The sequence below is a fragment of the Nanorana parkeri genome, unplaced genomic scaffold (assembly GCF_000935625.1).
Source record: "Nanorana parkeri isolate BGI_ZX_2015 unplaced genomic scaffold, ASM93562v1 scaffold381, whole genome shotgun sequence".
NCBI classification, from domain to species: domain Eukaryota; kingdom Metazoa; phylum Chordata; class Amphibia; order Anura; family Dicroglossidae; genus Nanorana; species Nanorana parkeri.
The window spans coordinates 733,978-750,345 of record NW_017306649.1 but is presented as its reverse complement, the minus strand read 5'-3'; the positions used below and the strand labels follow the sequence as shown (position 1 = coordinate 750,345).

The 16,368-nt window shown below is 40.0% G+C and overlaps 1 protein-coding gene across 1 annotated transcript in view; it reads left to right on the top strand.

Moving 5' to 3' along the window:
* The window catches only part of TDRD3 (tudor domain containing 3), a 250,463-nt gene that overhangs the window by 154,284 nt on the left and 79,811 nt on the right, over positions 1-16,368 (top strand). Inside the window, exon 5 of the mRNA XM_018559203.1 lies at positions 4,664-4,805. Within this exon, the coding sequence (XP_018414705.1) occupies positions 4,664-4,805 (142 nt within the window). The remainder of the gene's footprint in view (positions 1-4,663; positions 4,806-16,368) is intronic.

Sequence of the window (16,368 nt, the reverse complement as noted above, 5' to 3'; positions counted from 1 at the left end):
ACTGTCTCAGGGGATATTGACCCATCGCTTCATCCTTTAGTGTCACTTCTCCAAGAGCTCTGTGTTATTTAATGGACTAATCACCAAGCCACATGCTGATTTGTTCTTTCATTAGGCAGGGAATACCTCTATATCAAAGCCATATAGTAGATATACATTTTATCAGCTCCAACACCACCCACTTGTCACTGTAGGACCCACCACAAGGGAATGTATCAGTCAGGAATGCGCTGGGACACGTGCAATAATTCCTGCAGTAGGAATCCCTAATCTGCTATTTACAAGTGGCAGCTGTCACCGGTTCAAGTTAATGATCGGGTGACAGCGGCTGCATTTGAAACCGGCAGAACGCTGACACTCTGCATGTAATCATATATGATACAATTACATGCGGTTAGGAAGCGATCACTACCCCTAGACGCACGATCGATGTGTAATCAATAATGATTGATTCCTAACTGCATGTAATCGTATCATATATATGATCATCAGCTTGAACGGCTGCCACCTGTAAATGGAATGTATATGGAAATTCCTGCCATAGGAATTCTAAATCGCACCTAATTGGTAGGTGTGAATAAGGGCTAGAACAGGATATCAGGATCAGTACTCTGGGTGCCAGCTGATTCTGCAGGAAGCTAAAACTTTTAAATATCAAGGAGCAGCATTTGACTAAAAAATTGATCTACTTCTCCCTCATGACAATCTACTTGTCCTGATACCAAAAAAATAAATTTCACCAAAACTTTTTTTTAACAAAACCGTTTCTCATTGGTCAGCGCCGTCAGGTTACCACGCTGACCAACGAGTGCTTGCAATTTGCAAGTGAAATTCAGAATACATGGCACAGGTACAGATAGTACACCCATGCTGGTGGACGGGGTGGACCGTTCGCCGAAAAGAAAGTATTCCAGGGAGGGAGAGGGGGTCAGATTTGTGCGGGTAGTTCTATTTTCCCAAATTACTCGGGAAAGTGAATTTACCCTTTAGGGCTGGTGCAGAATTGGGCAATTGTGTGCGGTTGCCGGCCGGCCCCATTGATTTCAATGGGGTTACATCCGCATGGCAATTGCTAAAAAAAGGTACATGTACCTTTTTTCGTGACGCACGCTGCACCGTGTTTTCAACCGCTATCATTGTTGGGAAGTTATGTCACCAGCACTCCAGAATGACAAACACGTCAATTTTAGTGAATCTCAATTTTTTGTCAGTCACTGCTGCTTTCTCTCCTTGTACAGCGTGACTGCTCTTGTATCTGCCTCCCCCTGTATGTTTCTGCAGACAGCCTGTAGTGGATGGGCTTGCCAGGCCCCTCTCACACTTCTGCTCTGTACAACACAGTGCTAATATCACTGCTACTTTTTTAAGGTAATAACTGCGTTCGTAAAGGCATTTGGTAAACACAAAGTGGATTAGATATCCTTTGTGGCTACTGAGGAATACATTTAAATGAAAGTTTTGTGCCCAGAGTTCAGCTTTAACCTCTTTCTATTGTATACTGTGCTGCTTCTCCTTCTCACTGTCCTGTCACAGGATGAGGGTGGGAAGATGAACTGCAAGTAAAGCCCCGTTCACATGTAGCGACTTATCGCGAGAAGTCGCCGGCTAATGATAGTCAATGGAGCTGTCTTAGCTCCATGTCGCTCGTCGTGGTCGCAAGTTGCTTCTACCGGCCCCTTTTTTCGGCGGATTTTGCTTTTTTTCTATGGAGCCCGACTGAGAAGGTCGCGCTACCGTCGCTGGATCGTCGCCCCGAAAGTCGCGCTATCCCGGCCGCTGCAAAGGTATGTCGCTACATGTGAATGGGGCCTGAAAGGGAAATTGCAACAGAGAAAGATCAGATCCCCACCCTTAGGGCTGAATGGACTGATATACAAATATTTTTTGGAGGTTAAACATCTCAAATATGTTTATATGAATCAAGCTGTTTCTCTGTAGTTCAGCTTTTACAGAATATCCAGATCATTTTATAATGAGTGGGCAATTGAGAGTCATCAAATGTTGTTTACCGGGTACTGAAAATATTGTCTCCCTGTTTAGATTCTTCTTTGCACATCTTTCTGTGTTCCTTAGCTTCTCTTCCTGTTGAAATGTATCTATAGCCAAATATATTTTTAGTTTGGATAAAGTAGGTTAAAACTCCTATTTTTGTCTGTCCTGATAGTGAGATTAACCCTTTGTTTGTCCTTGTGACATTTGTCACCGGGACAGAAAGTGCATCCAAAATTCTGCAGTTGTTATCCAATGGGGATGTAATCGGATGGATCCATCCCTTTGTAAACATTATCTCCTACTTGCTGGGACAGAAAGTGAATGGAAATCTGGCCAAAAAGACAGACTTGTTATATTCTCTACGGGCTCACAGCTTACCCAGTGCTCTTATTTTGCCATTTGTCTTGGGCATACGGCTGCTCTGATAGTTAGATCCCTTGTAGTTGGCAGCAATCTTGTGTTTGTATGACCCTAAATCTAAGCTTTTAAAAAAAGGTTTGCCAAATGGTGAGAGAATAGCCCTATATAATTCTCTTTAGTAGAGTTTACACTTAGAAAATCATGTATTAAAATCATGCAGTCCTTCTGTGTAGCATAATTAAACATTTGTTGAATCCGGCTGCAGTCGTTTATATGAAAGTCTGATTATGATAAACTGACCTAAATACAGTTATATAAAGTTTCTGGGATAGCATTAGCAGTTTACTAGTTATACTTTTCCCGATTTTTCCTATAGGGTTGTCCGCACTGACACCCATTCTCTACTGTGCATCAGCCCGTGCTATATTCTCTCCTGACAAAATCTCTATTCACACTTTTCATGCATTTTTAGCACAGTTTTTGTTGCATGTTTTTCAAGTGTTTTAATGCAATCTCACGTGTTTTATGTATTTTTATTGTTTTGGCCCATAAAGGTGTAATAAAGTATAGGTTGTTAGAGGGTGGGGGCTTGCACTGCATTTAAAGTCTTTGGTGGCAAAACAAATTTTCATGATGCCTTGCCCTGTTCTTTCTTTACTTCTGGCACCCCTGCCTTATTGTCCTCTGGTGCCTTGCCTTGTTCTTTCTTTACTTCTGGCACCCATGCCTCATTGTCCTCTGGTGCCTTGCCTTGTTCTTTCTTTACTTCTGGCACCCCTGCCTTATTGTCCTCTGGTGCCCTGTCCTGTTCTTTTACTTCTGGCACCCCTGCCTTATTGTTCTCTGGTGCCCTGTCCTGTTCTTTCATTACTTCTGGCAGCACCCCTGCCTTATTGTCCTCTGGTGCCCTGTCCTGTTCTTTATTTACTTCTGGCACCCCTGCCTTATTGTCCTCTGGTGCCCTGTCCTGTTCTTCTGGCACCCCTGCTTTATTGTCCTCTGGTGCCCTGTCCCGTCCTGTTCTTTACTTCTGGCACCCCTGCCTTATTGTCCTCCGGTGCCCTGTCCTGTTCTTTACTTCTGGCACCCCTGCCTGATTGTCCTCTGGTGCCCTGTCCTGTTCTTTCTTTACTTCTGGCACCCCTGTCTTATTGTCCTCTTGTGCCCTGTCTTGTTCTTTCTTTACGTCTGTCAACCCCTGCCTTAAGCTGGCCATACACTTGACAAGAAAACACAGCCCGCAGGGTTGAACAACAACAAAAAAGTTTGATTCTCTCCTGCTGGGCTATTGCGGGTGTTCCACTTCCCCAATACTCACAGTGACTGCAGCTGATTGGCTGCAGCCACTGTTTAGCTGAGAATCTTTGACCACCTTCATGGACAAAGTTGAGTAAAAAATCAAATTATGTTGGGACAAGTGGGTGGGGAGCGGGTATGTGAAGTTCGAGCAGTGTATGGCAAGCTTTATTGTGTTCTTTCCCCAGTTCTGGCACCCCTTCCTTACTATTCTCAAGCCCCCGTATGTGTTCCCTTTTCTCTCCTGACAGTCCTTTCTTACTGTTGTCTGGATCCCTGTTTGTTCCTCTCCCCTACACCCTTTTCAAACTGTGCTTTAGCCCTCTGCCATGTTCTATCCTCCACTTTGACACTCCATATTGTCCTCTTTGACTCCTGGTTATATTATTATACATAGCCCAGGTTTAGTTAACGTGATTATGAAATCATCAAAATAGTGTGGCATTCAAGTGGCTTTTTGTAAGTGGTTAAAAGGGGTAAATATAATTCAATTAATAAGACAATACAAAAATAAAGCTATATTTCTATTTTACATTATTGTAAATTGCCACCTAGACGTTTATGTGTGCAATTTTAATTTTGCAACACATACTCTATTTTGTAACTTCTGAAAATGTATATCTGCCTTTTAAAGCAATGTTTTAGTACATTGTGCTGCTGAGAAAGCCTAGCATTACTAGACATAGAACAAGTGTTTGTTCAGCGTTCCACTTGGTAGGAAACTTGTATGCATTGTGGGTCATACCATATGTTTTTCTCTCATAATTTCACTGACCTTGTAATTGCTTCCAATGCTTTTCCATGTACATTTCAACAAAATTCTTAAATGACAAATTTTTTTAATTGCAAAATGCTGAGGACTGGATGCCTCGGCTTTTAGAAACAGCCTTCCGGTTCTGTTTGTGTTTTATGCTTTTAAAAGTGAATTACAATTGATTATTGCATTTCTTGGCAGAATCTATAAAAATTTAAACATTTAATTGTATTATTCAACATGTATTTTTCTCTCTCTTAGCCTGAACACTCCACCTGGCACCAAAGTAAAGCTATTAGGAACTGTTGAAGTGAAAAATGGATGTTTGCTCCTGGATGACACCAACACTGTTGTTCTTGGAGGTGAAGTGGAACCGCTCATTGAGAAGTGGGAGCTACAGAGGGTGAGGTTAACACAAATCACTTTGAGCTCTTGTTGTTGGCTGTGCTATGAAATTGACTCCTCCAGGCAAAGAATGAGTATCCTTTTGGAAGCATGCATCTATTATTTCCCTAGAATACGGTTTACTTATTTACTCAAGCAGAAGCCATTTACTGCGGGCAGGGTGGTGATACAGAGATGTAACCTGGATAGTTTTCCTTGTAATAAGTATTAAATCTGTTTACAGGGGGAAAAAGTAATTCTTACTGAATAAATGTTGTGTGTAAATATTTGGGTTTATTTTGATGAATGTTCTGCAGTAACATTATTTTGTCATGGTGCTCAGCCAGTATCAGCCAGTATCCAGACATTTACCTAAGTGGCAGATTAAATAAACCTTTCATGTATTGTAATCTCAGTACATCATTTTAATATATAATTACAATATATGGCTTAATTTTTAAAACTTAGTGAAAGTGCACATTAGGGTGGAGTTTATAGTAACCATTCAGGTATGTGCTTTTGTTTTCTGTTGCCTCCATAATTTTTCCTAACAGTACTAAATGGGTTTTAACTCTTCTTCTCATAGCTAGGCACTCAAAAAGTGTAGTTCACACTGCATTTCACTTCATACTTGCTGAAATAATTAAGCAACCACAATTGTGCCGTGCTATTAACTTACATATAAGATAAATAGAAAATATAAAACAAATATTAGATGTATTTGTGTGCAGTGAGATATCAGGTCAAACATACATATCCCAATAGGTGTTCATGCCTGAATAAGTGAATTGTCCACAACAAAATTCTATACAATGATCAACTAGTGGAACTTTGAGGAGGCAGTGTAAAATTGGGCTAATATTTTTAATATCGGTGTACTATTTGATATTTATGTATTTATTTTCTATATATTCCTAGCGTGGCACAATTGTGGTTGTTTGATTATTTGATCGTGTGGTAACACATTGATTAGTGCTAGCTGCTTTTGATATATTGGCGCAAAGTATATACTAAGCAACTGATACTTGCTGAAATGGTTTTTACTTTTATAGTTGCTCTGGAGCGGTCAGAGCACATGAAAACCAGACAAGCATAAGTTGCTAGTTAAAAATACCTTAATAAGAAAAGTGTCAACAGGAACAAGCAAAAATCATAAAGAGTAACAAGCCAAGGTCAGGGGCCAGAGTGGGTAGTAGTATAAGCCAGGTCACGGGAACATGGAGATCAGCATTGTCAGGAACAAGCCAGGAGCAGAAATCAGAGGAGAACGTCAGCCAGAATCAGGTCATACATGGAATCGGGCTACACTGAGCAGCAGGAATACACTAGCAGGTAAAACCACCCAAGGGCAAAGTCAGACTGGACTGAGCAGTTTAAATAGTGAGTGGGATAACATCATCACAGAGACAGGAAACTCCCATCTGGCTCTCTCAGATGATGCTCCCTGTTTTGCCATAAGAGGGAGTCTGGGAGTAGTAAGCAACGTTACAGAGTCTGCTCAGGCAAGGAGGAATCACAAGTGGGTGGAATGGCAGCCAAGCCAGAATTCTGCAAACCAGTTAATTTAAAGTGGAGGAATAATTTCGATGGATTATTGTGAATTCTTGGTCTGCTGTGCAAAGTACCCCATAATATGGCATATATTAATAGTGGTACGTACTGACTGAATTGATTATTCTGATTTAACCTATTTCATTATCTTATCTTCAGTAGGTCTTATTGTTTTTTTTATAAGGCAGCTTTGGGTTTCTAATCATATAGTATGGGTTGATGCTATATTGCCTGAACTCTGGAGAAAAAAATATAAACCTGGGCCAGAAATAACACTACCTACAATACATCTAATTCAACATAATATAAGCATGAAGCCCTTTCTGATAAACATAAATGGCACACAGAATGTTGTTCCAGGTTGGTCCTTTGTGACTCTGCTCACTGGGTGCACGCCTGGCTCCCTACCAGCAATACCATTATGTTCAAAACAGAGAAGTTGCGGCACTCCAAAAATCAGTGTGGATTCTTTGTTTCATCAATCACCATCCAGAAACATCTCAGACCAACATCTCTAATTTATTTCATTCAGAATTGTGCTTAATCATAGAGTAGTAGAATCCTGTTTGGTTTCCAAGTGTGGATCTTTAATGTGTGGCCATATATGAATTTGCAGTCTGACTAAATCATCTGAAGATATGGCTGTCTTTCACTTTAGCTATACTTTAGGCATCTATCTATTTTAAAAAGCATACCTGCTAAACAGATGCAGTGGTTCTATTTTGTATTTGATCTTAGCCTTGCTATTAGTCTTTTGTTTAAAGCATATCATTATAATGGATTTGTCTTAATTGCTAGCCAGCTTTTAACAATTAGTAATGTGAAACGTGTTCTCCTAAAATAAAACTAATAATGCTTTTGTACACAAGAATTAAGTTTTAAAGATGTACTTCGACCTACTTTAGTTTTTTTTTTATGCTCTGCTTGATAATGAACTTTTTAATGTCTTCGCATTAAAAAATGAGTTTAATAATTACATTCATCATAGTGTAAGTCATATTTCTGTGGAATTTTATTCTTCTGTTCTATTTTTACTCTACTGATCAAAATCATTGCTTTTCCAAAGGGTAATTTAATTTCTTACAAGCAGAGTACTCTTATCTATTCTTTGCTCAGTGGTTTTACTTTACTGTTTATTTTTATTATGTGTTGGAAGCAATGATTATGGTTTGTGCCATGATTGCAATTCCAGGAATGTTGCTAGTTAGTTTTACCTGCATTCTTATTTTTGTCTTTTTTTTAATACAACATAAAAGTAATTTCAGCAACTATACCATATACCGCCTTGGTTGTTTTTAAAGATAAAAACATCTCCTCCTGTAACCCTAAAGAAAACTATGGACTAAAAAGGTTGCGTTATCATTCCCTTTTAAAAACAGACCTGTAGAAAGTACTGTCTGTGCCATGTCTACTCACAACCTAAAGTGTAACTATGGGCAAAATCACATATGTGATGAAGTCTGCCACTGACATTAATACAGCAGTTTTTGTTTTTCTCTGTCACCCTGTAACAGTTTTATTACATGTTGATCATGCCAGTAGATCCATTTTTTCCCCCACAGCATTGTAACCCTGTGGACATGGTAGTCTTAGATGCACTTGTATTTTTAAATAGACTTTAAGTAAGGGTCCCCACACACCTTACGATTATCGTACGAGAATCGCGGGAAATCCCGCGATCGTACGATGATCGTAAGGTGTGTGGAAGCCGTGCGACCTCTACTACTGTAAGGTCGCACGACTTTAAACTTACGGACATGTTCGAAAACCCGCCGAGCATCGTACGATGTTCGGCGGGTTTGTGGCATGTCCGTACGATAAGAGCCGCACGGGCCGGTGTGCGCAAGCGCACACTGCCCGTTCGGCATTGCGGTCATCGGAAGCCCGCCCCTCAGGGGGCGTGGCTTGCGATCATCTCAAGTACGATCTGCCTATGCAACATAGGCAGATCGTACGTTTTTTTAAGTACCTTACAACCATCGCAAGACAGAAGTCTTGCGATGGTTGTAAGGTGTGTGCCCAGCCTAAGAGACAAACAAAACCAAGCCCAAAACCATTAAATACTTTTTAGGAAGTTATTGTAGTTGGTTGTTTTCTCTTGGAAAAATGTTTTAGCTGTATGAATAAAAGCTGACAATTTTAAGCTTTCCCAACAGTGTAATATAGATTGTCATACATTCCCCAACTGCCATTTTGTCCTGGATACCTTGGCCTGTTATAGGAAGTGGAAAACCAATGTGAACTCAGACAACCTTATTTGCATGCTTGTTCCGTATAATGCAGAATGAGAAGTAGCAGTGATATTCTCTATCTCTCTCATTATTCAGTAGATCACATGTTATAATTAACAAATTACATTTTTTTTTTTAAGTATCTTGCTAATATTTAAGTAAAACTGTCTGCAGTTAGTAGTTTATATAGTAACTGCACACATTCCGTAAATATGAATAAAAAAAGAAATTCAGGAAATCGGGTTGCTCTAAACAAAAAGTGAGCTCTACAATGCATGCCTATAATCCTACATTATCTTAAAACAAGTATAAAGAAACACCAGCAACAACTTTGTTTTTAAATGTGTATATTCCATAAAATTGGATGCTGTAGGAATCCTAACGCTGGATATCTCGAATGGAGGGTCTCTTGTTTAGGATCCATTCAGACAATGCTACTGCATACATCGACAATCGGAGCAACCAGAATTCTTGAGCAAGATTATGGGAAAATATTCTGTGCTGGTAAAAACTTTGTTCTTTTCCTGACTGCTGTTCATATTCCAGACATGGACCATAGGCAGGCAGACTACCTCAGCCGTCAGTGACTGGGCATGGAAGAGTGGCCCTTACTCTCAGAAGGCTTTGAAACCTGTGCCACAGGTGGGGGGTGCTTAATGTTGACTTCCTGGCCTCCATTTTTAATAATAGACTATATAGGTTTGTCCCCAGGTTCAGAGAACCTCAGACAGAAGCAGTGGATGCTCTGGTGCAGACCTGGGCATTTTAAGACTCCCAGGCCACATCTGGCCCTTTGGCTGTGCCTGTCTGGCCCGCGGTCCAAACAAGAACCCGAGTGGTACTTCTGTCCAGACCGTGATCGTCGACCTGCGCTTGGTTATGTGTGGCTGACAGTGGATGCGCTGGCCTCTGAAACGGTTGCATCCATTGACAGCCATAGCCCAGTGCAGGGCCTTCTCCACTTCAGTCCTTTATGGCTAGCACTGCTGGCGTCCTAGCAACTAAGAATGTCAGGTGTCCACCTCCTCTCCAGTCATTGGATGCTAGGAGCACCAGTGGTCCTAGCAATCAATGTAATCAAATGTGCTCCCCGCCCCCAGCATTATAGGAGTATGGAGGAGTATCTATCTACTCCACCTCCTGACTCCTGCCTCTGGCTTACTAATTAAGTAGTAAACTAAGGTATGTGTGAACAATACTATAAAGGGGCCATAATCCAAACCATATAATTAACTACTTTTTATAAAGCGATAAAATTAATATTAAGCAGAATAAAGTTCAGCCTATTTTTTTGGTCCTCCACATCATTCCCAGTTTGTCATGTGGCTCCTTGAGAAAATTAATTGGCCACCCCTGCTCTGGTGGCTTTGTGGGATCAATACAGCCTGATATATGCCTTTCCTTCCTTGAAACTCCATCTGCTTTGCAGGGTTGAGATGGAGGGCATTACCAGACTACCAGATGGGATCCCAAGCATTGAAACAAGGTCTTAGTGTTTGGGAAAGATGTTTAGGTCTCGGGTAGGCTGGTATACAGGGGAGGGACGATAACAAATTTGGATGACAGAAACATCTAGTAGTGTTCTTAAAGGCATTTTTGCTTAAGCATGTAATGTTGCAAGGCAAGTTGCTTTGTATAGTATTTTTGTATTTTGTAATTTGTGGGACTAGGTTTTTGTCTAGACATCAGAGTCTTCAAGATCCATGGCCCTAAAAGGCATTCAAGGATTTTGTTTTGATTGATTCAAAGTATGCATGGGGGACTGGCAATAGTATTACTCTAAAATAATACAGGAGTTTGAGCAGAAAGGTAATGTTAATGGCATTGATCCTGACAAACTAGGATATGTTTAGAGATCGCCAATTCTGCAAAAGAGGCTAAAAGTTTTGAGAGTGCCAGAATAGCAAGCGAGGTGTATCCCTTGGTAGGGACATTTTGGGATTCGTTTAATGGCAAAGTTATTTGTAAAAGAGTTGGTGGACTATTCGTGTGTGCATGAGGACAAAAACAGAGGGCCACTACTTAAGCTGGGGATTGCTATGCCAGTATTGCAGTTTCCAAACTGCACACAGATCTTGACACGTGAGTAAATCTATCTTCACTATTGGCAATTTAGTCTTCCTGCTAGGATGTTCGTAAGAATTTTGAGGTTGACGTTAAGGAGCGATATTGGCCTTAAATTGGACCAATTTTGTGGGGGTTTTTTATTAGGTTTGGGAACAATGATTACATTAGCCCTCAATATTCGGTATATCAGGATCAAGGTATTTACCCTTTTTTAATATGATTAAATAGGGTCACTAGGTTGGGAGCAATGACTACACATTTTAAAAAATATATATTGGACCCATTTTTTTTATTTTTAAGTTCCTTTACATTATTATGCACTTCTAGAGCAATCATTTTGAAGTCTAGACTGGCCAGAAAGGTGTATGGTAAGGTGTATGGAAGGGGGGTGCTGGTAAGGTGATATGTGTTTTATTTCCATAATCAAAGTGACTAATTTCTATTATAATACCATACTTCTACTTCACGTTTCATAGTTCTTCTGTAATTATTTGACTCACATTCCATTAGACAAGCGTATTTGGTCTGCTAACAGAGGTGCTGTAAACAGATTTTGTCTAATTTATTCAGCTTCCTATTTATGATAAAATACTTTGCTTCATTGTTTGCAAGGCTAATGGATTTAGTGGGTATTTGTTTTTCTTTCCCTGAATATGTTCTCATTTGCTTTAATCACTACTTCACTTCTCTCATTTATATACGAAAAGAGATGTGCTTGATTTTAGATAGGCAGTGTAATTTGTGTTGTGAAGATGCTGAAACTGTGGCCAATCTGTGTCAGTATATAAAGTCATGAAAATAATTTCTGATTTTTATGGTGCACAGTGACTTCAGAAAATTTACCAGTGCAGATTCCATGAGCATTTTCCAATTACATTGTGGGTAATTAAGGAGTGGACTTAACTTTTGCATGCACATTTTTTAATTTCGTGAAAATACACAATTGTGAGGTTTTTTTATTTTTATTACCCACTATCATTAATAACTGTATCTAAGCCTGAGAGAAGCACGGTGGGACTATGTCTGCTGCTGTTAGGACAAACATTTTGTCAGTCTTCTCTCCCCAGTAATCTTTCAGACTGTACATTATACATTTCCTGGAAGCCAGACAGTGACAGGCAGTGTGAAAATGCTTGTGTACATGTCTTTTAGGGAGAAAGCCATTCAGTAAAATTAGTGTGATCTCTTTGATTAGTAATAAACACCTGCAAATGTTAAATTTAGACATTTATTAGCAAACAGTTACTTAGCATGGAGAAAAAATAAACATTTTCTTTGTACCCTGTTTACACCATGCATGTGTGGTGGTGTGCAGAAAAATGCTGCTCAACAGACCTGGTGTGACTATATTTTTTTGCTTCTTAGCTGTATTGTTGTTACGCATATCCGTGAATTAACATATGGTTTGCATTTCTTACTATTAATGTCATGTTAAGTGGCAACTAGCACTGCAAATACTAGTAATTCCATGTTTTTCCTTTGATGGCGAGATCTCCGCATGAAAAACCCATGAGGAACGTGCATGGATTCATTTTGGTCCTTAAGGGCTTGTTCACACCGAAATAGGGCAAGCCCTATTTTTTGCGTTTGCAGTGGAACGGAACGCTGGCAAAGTTTTGTCACGCATTCGATCGCGGGGAGGGGGGGGCGTGGAAGCGGTGCCATTGAATGCAATGTCGATTCTCAGCGACCGCGGTGCCTTCCAGCAGCTACCGCTCTGGAACGCACACGCTTTCGGTGTGAACAAGGCCTTAAAAGCACATATCCATTTTAATTGTTATAGGTTAAGACCGTGTTTGCTTGAGCTTGTTGCTTGTAATTACATTGAATTGTAATTAAAGGGAATGTGTAGTGTTTTGCATATTTTCTTTTCTTTTTTTCCTTTTTAAAGTCAGAATTAAAAAAACTAAAATGTAAAATACATTTACCTCTATTCATAAAAGGGGTTTTACCTAATTTGGTACAAAGAATATAAAGCAGATCCCAACCCTTTAGGGCTTTGTGAGCGTAGTATACCAATCAACTGACTGATATGTTGAGGTAAAGTTTAAATTGCATGTCAGATCCTTGCCAGAGCTGTAAAAATCTATAAAAAAAGATCAATGTTTTTTTTGCAACTGAACAAATGAGCATAAAACTCAGCCACTATATACATCTGACACTGTTGTAATACTCTAGGATTTTTTATAGCTGAGGATCTGGAATAAGAACAAGGTGTTCCGTAGTGCACTAGATGAACTTGTGAATTGGAGGGAAGGTCTGGGAGAACCCAAGAAACCAAATGCTTCAACTGCCCAGCTGGGCAGTAGAGACATCAACTGGTAGGGCCTCTTTAGGCACCTGCAACGTAGACCGTTTTATTTAGGTCTTCTTGCTCCCCACACAAAGGTGGAAAATTGTAAATTCATGCCTGTGAAGTATTTTGGGACTATAACATACATGTATGAAAGTACATACAGACATTTAGAGAGGAGAATCATTTTGATACGTTTTTTCCTGCCTGCTACCGATAGTTTAGACCAAGTTTGTAATTTTTTTGATAAAATTTTTTTAGTGGACAGTGTTCTCCTTAAGGGTGCAGAGTGGTTCTTAGTAAAATATCCGGTTATTTAAAAGAGGTGACCACCCCCAGGGGAGAGGAGGAAGATGTATCTGGAGAGGATAGGGGAGATTATGCATCAGAAAAGATTTTTGGCAAATAATTGTAGGACCAAAATATTCTCCAAATTTCTCTATCATATTGATTAATAAAGAGGAATCCGTATCTTGTAGAAAAAGAATTGTATTGTCTGGATACAAGCTTACGCGGTCAGTTTTTCTCTATATGTAACACCACCAAAGTTCTCCATTTGCCTAATTTTAAGGGCTAAGGTTTCATAATCCAAGGTGAATAGGAGTGGCGATAGGGAGCATCCCCGCCTTGTGGCATGAAATATGAAAGTATATGGACAGTAGGCCATTAAGTTGAATGTTAGAGTAAGGCTGGGCATTTGATCTCGTTATCCATCCAAGACATGACTGCAAAAATAGCCATCCAAGGGAGTCAAAGACTTTAGGGGTATCTATGGAGGTCAAAGGTGTCGGGGATTAATCTGGCTAATTGCACCATAATTTAAGTCCTGTAAATGTTTGTGGGCATGGATTCTTGCCAGCTTTTAATAGAAGTATGATAGTGGTGTGATTCTTTGACTGTGGATGGGTAGTGTGCTCAAAGTCCCTTTTTTGTAGACCTTTTCAGTGATGAGATAATTTATATGTAGAGTACTGTCTATACACTTAGAAAGGTAACCCATCCAGGTCTGAGATTTTCCCAAAAAAGTTTTTATCCAACAGCATATTTTGTTCAGATATCAACTATGGAAAAGAGAATACATTTCCATTTCTCTGAATATCATCTTGAGTTTTCGTGAACTTTGACATGTACATGATCCATAATCAGAGAGCCATTAGTGTCTTAAAACTCAGACTGAAGCCGAGTGACACTGTTGCTTTGTAATAAAAGCCAACTCACTTGATTGTTTTCCATATTCAAAGTAGTTCTGACTAGTGAAAAATTGTAGATGGCGTTCCTGTAAAGTCTGGTCTGGTAGTGTTTGGTAATGTTCTAGTGAGTACAGTTCCTCTCTGAGGGGTGTTCTAAATATGCAGCTTCTGCCTAATAAGTAAGCACAAGAGGGGCACCTTTCCTGGTGCAGATCAATTTTATTTCAGTAGATATAAGTGAAAAACCGAATGGTACTCACAAAACATGAAAATCACACAGCCATGGGATAAGAGCTGACAGGCAGTAAGATGTCCACTAGGCGATGCCAATGTGTAGTGACGTTAACGCATTTCCGGGGCACGCCCCCTTCATCAGAACAGAGCGTCACCTTTCTCCTCTCCAACTATAAAGTGTGTGTGGCCAATCAAGGGCGAGCCATAAAGGCTCGTCACAACATTAATGCTGTTACAGCTGTGGCTGTGTCCGTCTGGGGAACCCTGTTCGGGAGGAGTGCCGCGATCAGCCAATGGGGACCCGGAATGACTCGGTCTCCACCTACTGGGTGTCGCTACCGCTCAGCCTATGACGGCACCCGAAAACCGGACTGGCTAATGCTTTCCCGGCTTCTTTGGGGCAGCGTCCTGCAGTATGCCTAAGAGGATTTCCCACTAAGTATTGACCGTCCGTGGCGCTTCATTGTTTTTATTTAGCTTCTGCCTAATCGCCTGCTTTAGCTAGATCCTCATCAACTTGACTTCAGGAACACTTAATGAATGAGATAGTAGACTTGAGGGCCCCTCTTATATATGCTTTAAAAATGTCCCCAAAATATATTATTGGCAGTAATGTCTATGTGGGCTTCTAGGAATGATTACAATTGATGCAGAATAGAATCATTGGGACCTATTAACCCCAACCAAAACTGGAAGAGAACTTTTCACTTAGGCTTAGACCAGCAGAACAAAAATTGAAATTTAAGAAGGAAGGATTAGTGGTCGGAGGTGATGGAGTCTCATTTCGATTTGTTATTATTAACAATTAAGTCAATATGAGAAGGCTTTGGCAGTTGCGAATTTATATTTCCTCATACTATTTGTGCAATCCAGCTCAGTGGCTAATAAATACCATACAGGCCTCAGGGTATTGTGCACCAAAATATGGTGGCATGAAGTATGCACAAGGCTAGTGGTGCATTAGAAATTAGCCAAACAGAGTAAAATGAGTTGTATGTCCTGAGTCCGAGGCAGACTTGAATGCAGATGTGTTATCCCACCATAATGAAGATGAAAGCATGCTGTGAGTTCCATATTGTGGATTAAAGTCTTAAAGTAGCATTCCAGGACACTGGTGCCCATGTAAGGAAATATATGTAACATATAGATACATGTCCAGGAACATGAAATGGGAAAACAATATGCCAAGTGACATCGAAATGTCAGACAGGCACGATGTTGACAATTTTAAGTGAAAGTAGCCCATCTTCTCCAATGGGCCATTTTCTAACTCCAACCATGGATTAGACTTGGCCCTTTTTAACAAAGTTTTAGGCTTCATTCACACTTGCCACTTGTGTTTTTATGCAGAGATCTGTCTGCAAAATTTGTCAGGCTAGATGTTTGTTTATATTTGTAGATGCTTGAAATGATGACCGTATATGCGCACCTGTCCTTTGTGCATTGAAACAGTCAATTGAAGTATCCAATGAGATTTCGGCAAATAAATGTGACTCGCGATTACATGCATTTTGGTGTGTTTTAGAAGTTAAAATCCATTCCTGGACACACTTGACTTTTTTAACGCAGCTAAACTGACAAGATAAAGGCATCTAAATGTGAGCTGTGAATAGATCCAATCCATTGGAAATCATTATATTTTTTTCACGATATAGCGCAAAACACAGATTCCCATTGAAGTTCACACCTTTGTGTTGCGTCACACGATCGAAATTGCCTGTCTTTCAAAAAGGTGCAGGAGCTATTTTCGGGCTGTTGTCACACGGTTGTGGTCCCATAGACACCTCTATGCATTAAAAACCACCCGTTTTTTAAAGCAAAATCGTCTTAATTTGCTTTTGATTACTGCATTTCAATATTAATATGAAGTCAATACAGAGTATGTTGTGATATGGTATAGTATGGGGCATTAGTTAGACCTATTTTTAATAGTAACTCTCGACCAACCAGAAACTACATTTATTCGGAATCTACCATTCTACCAATCTCCGTGCATGCTGGATAACAGAGTTTAAT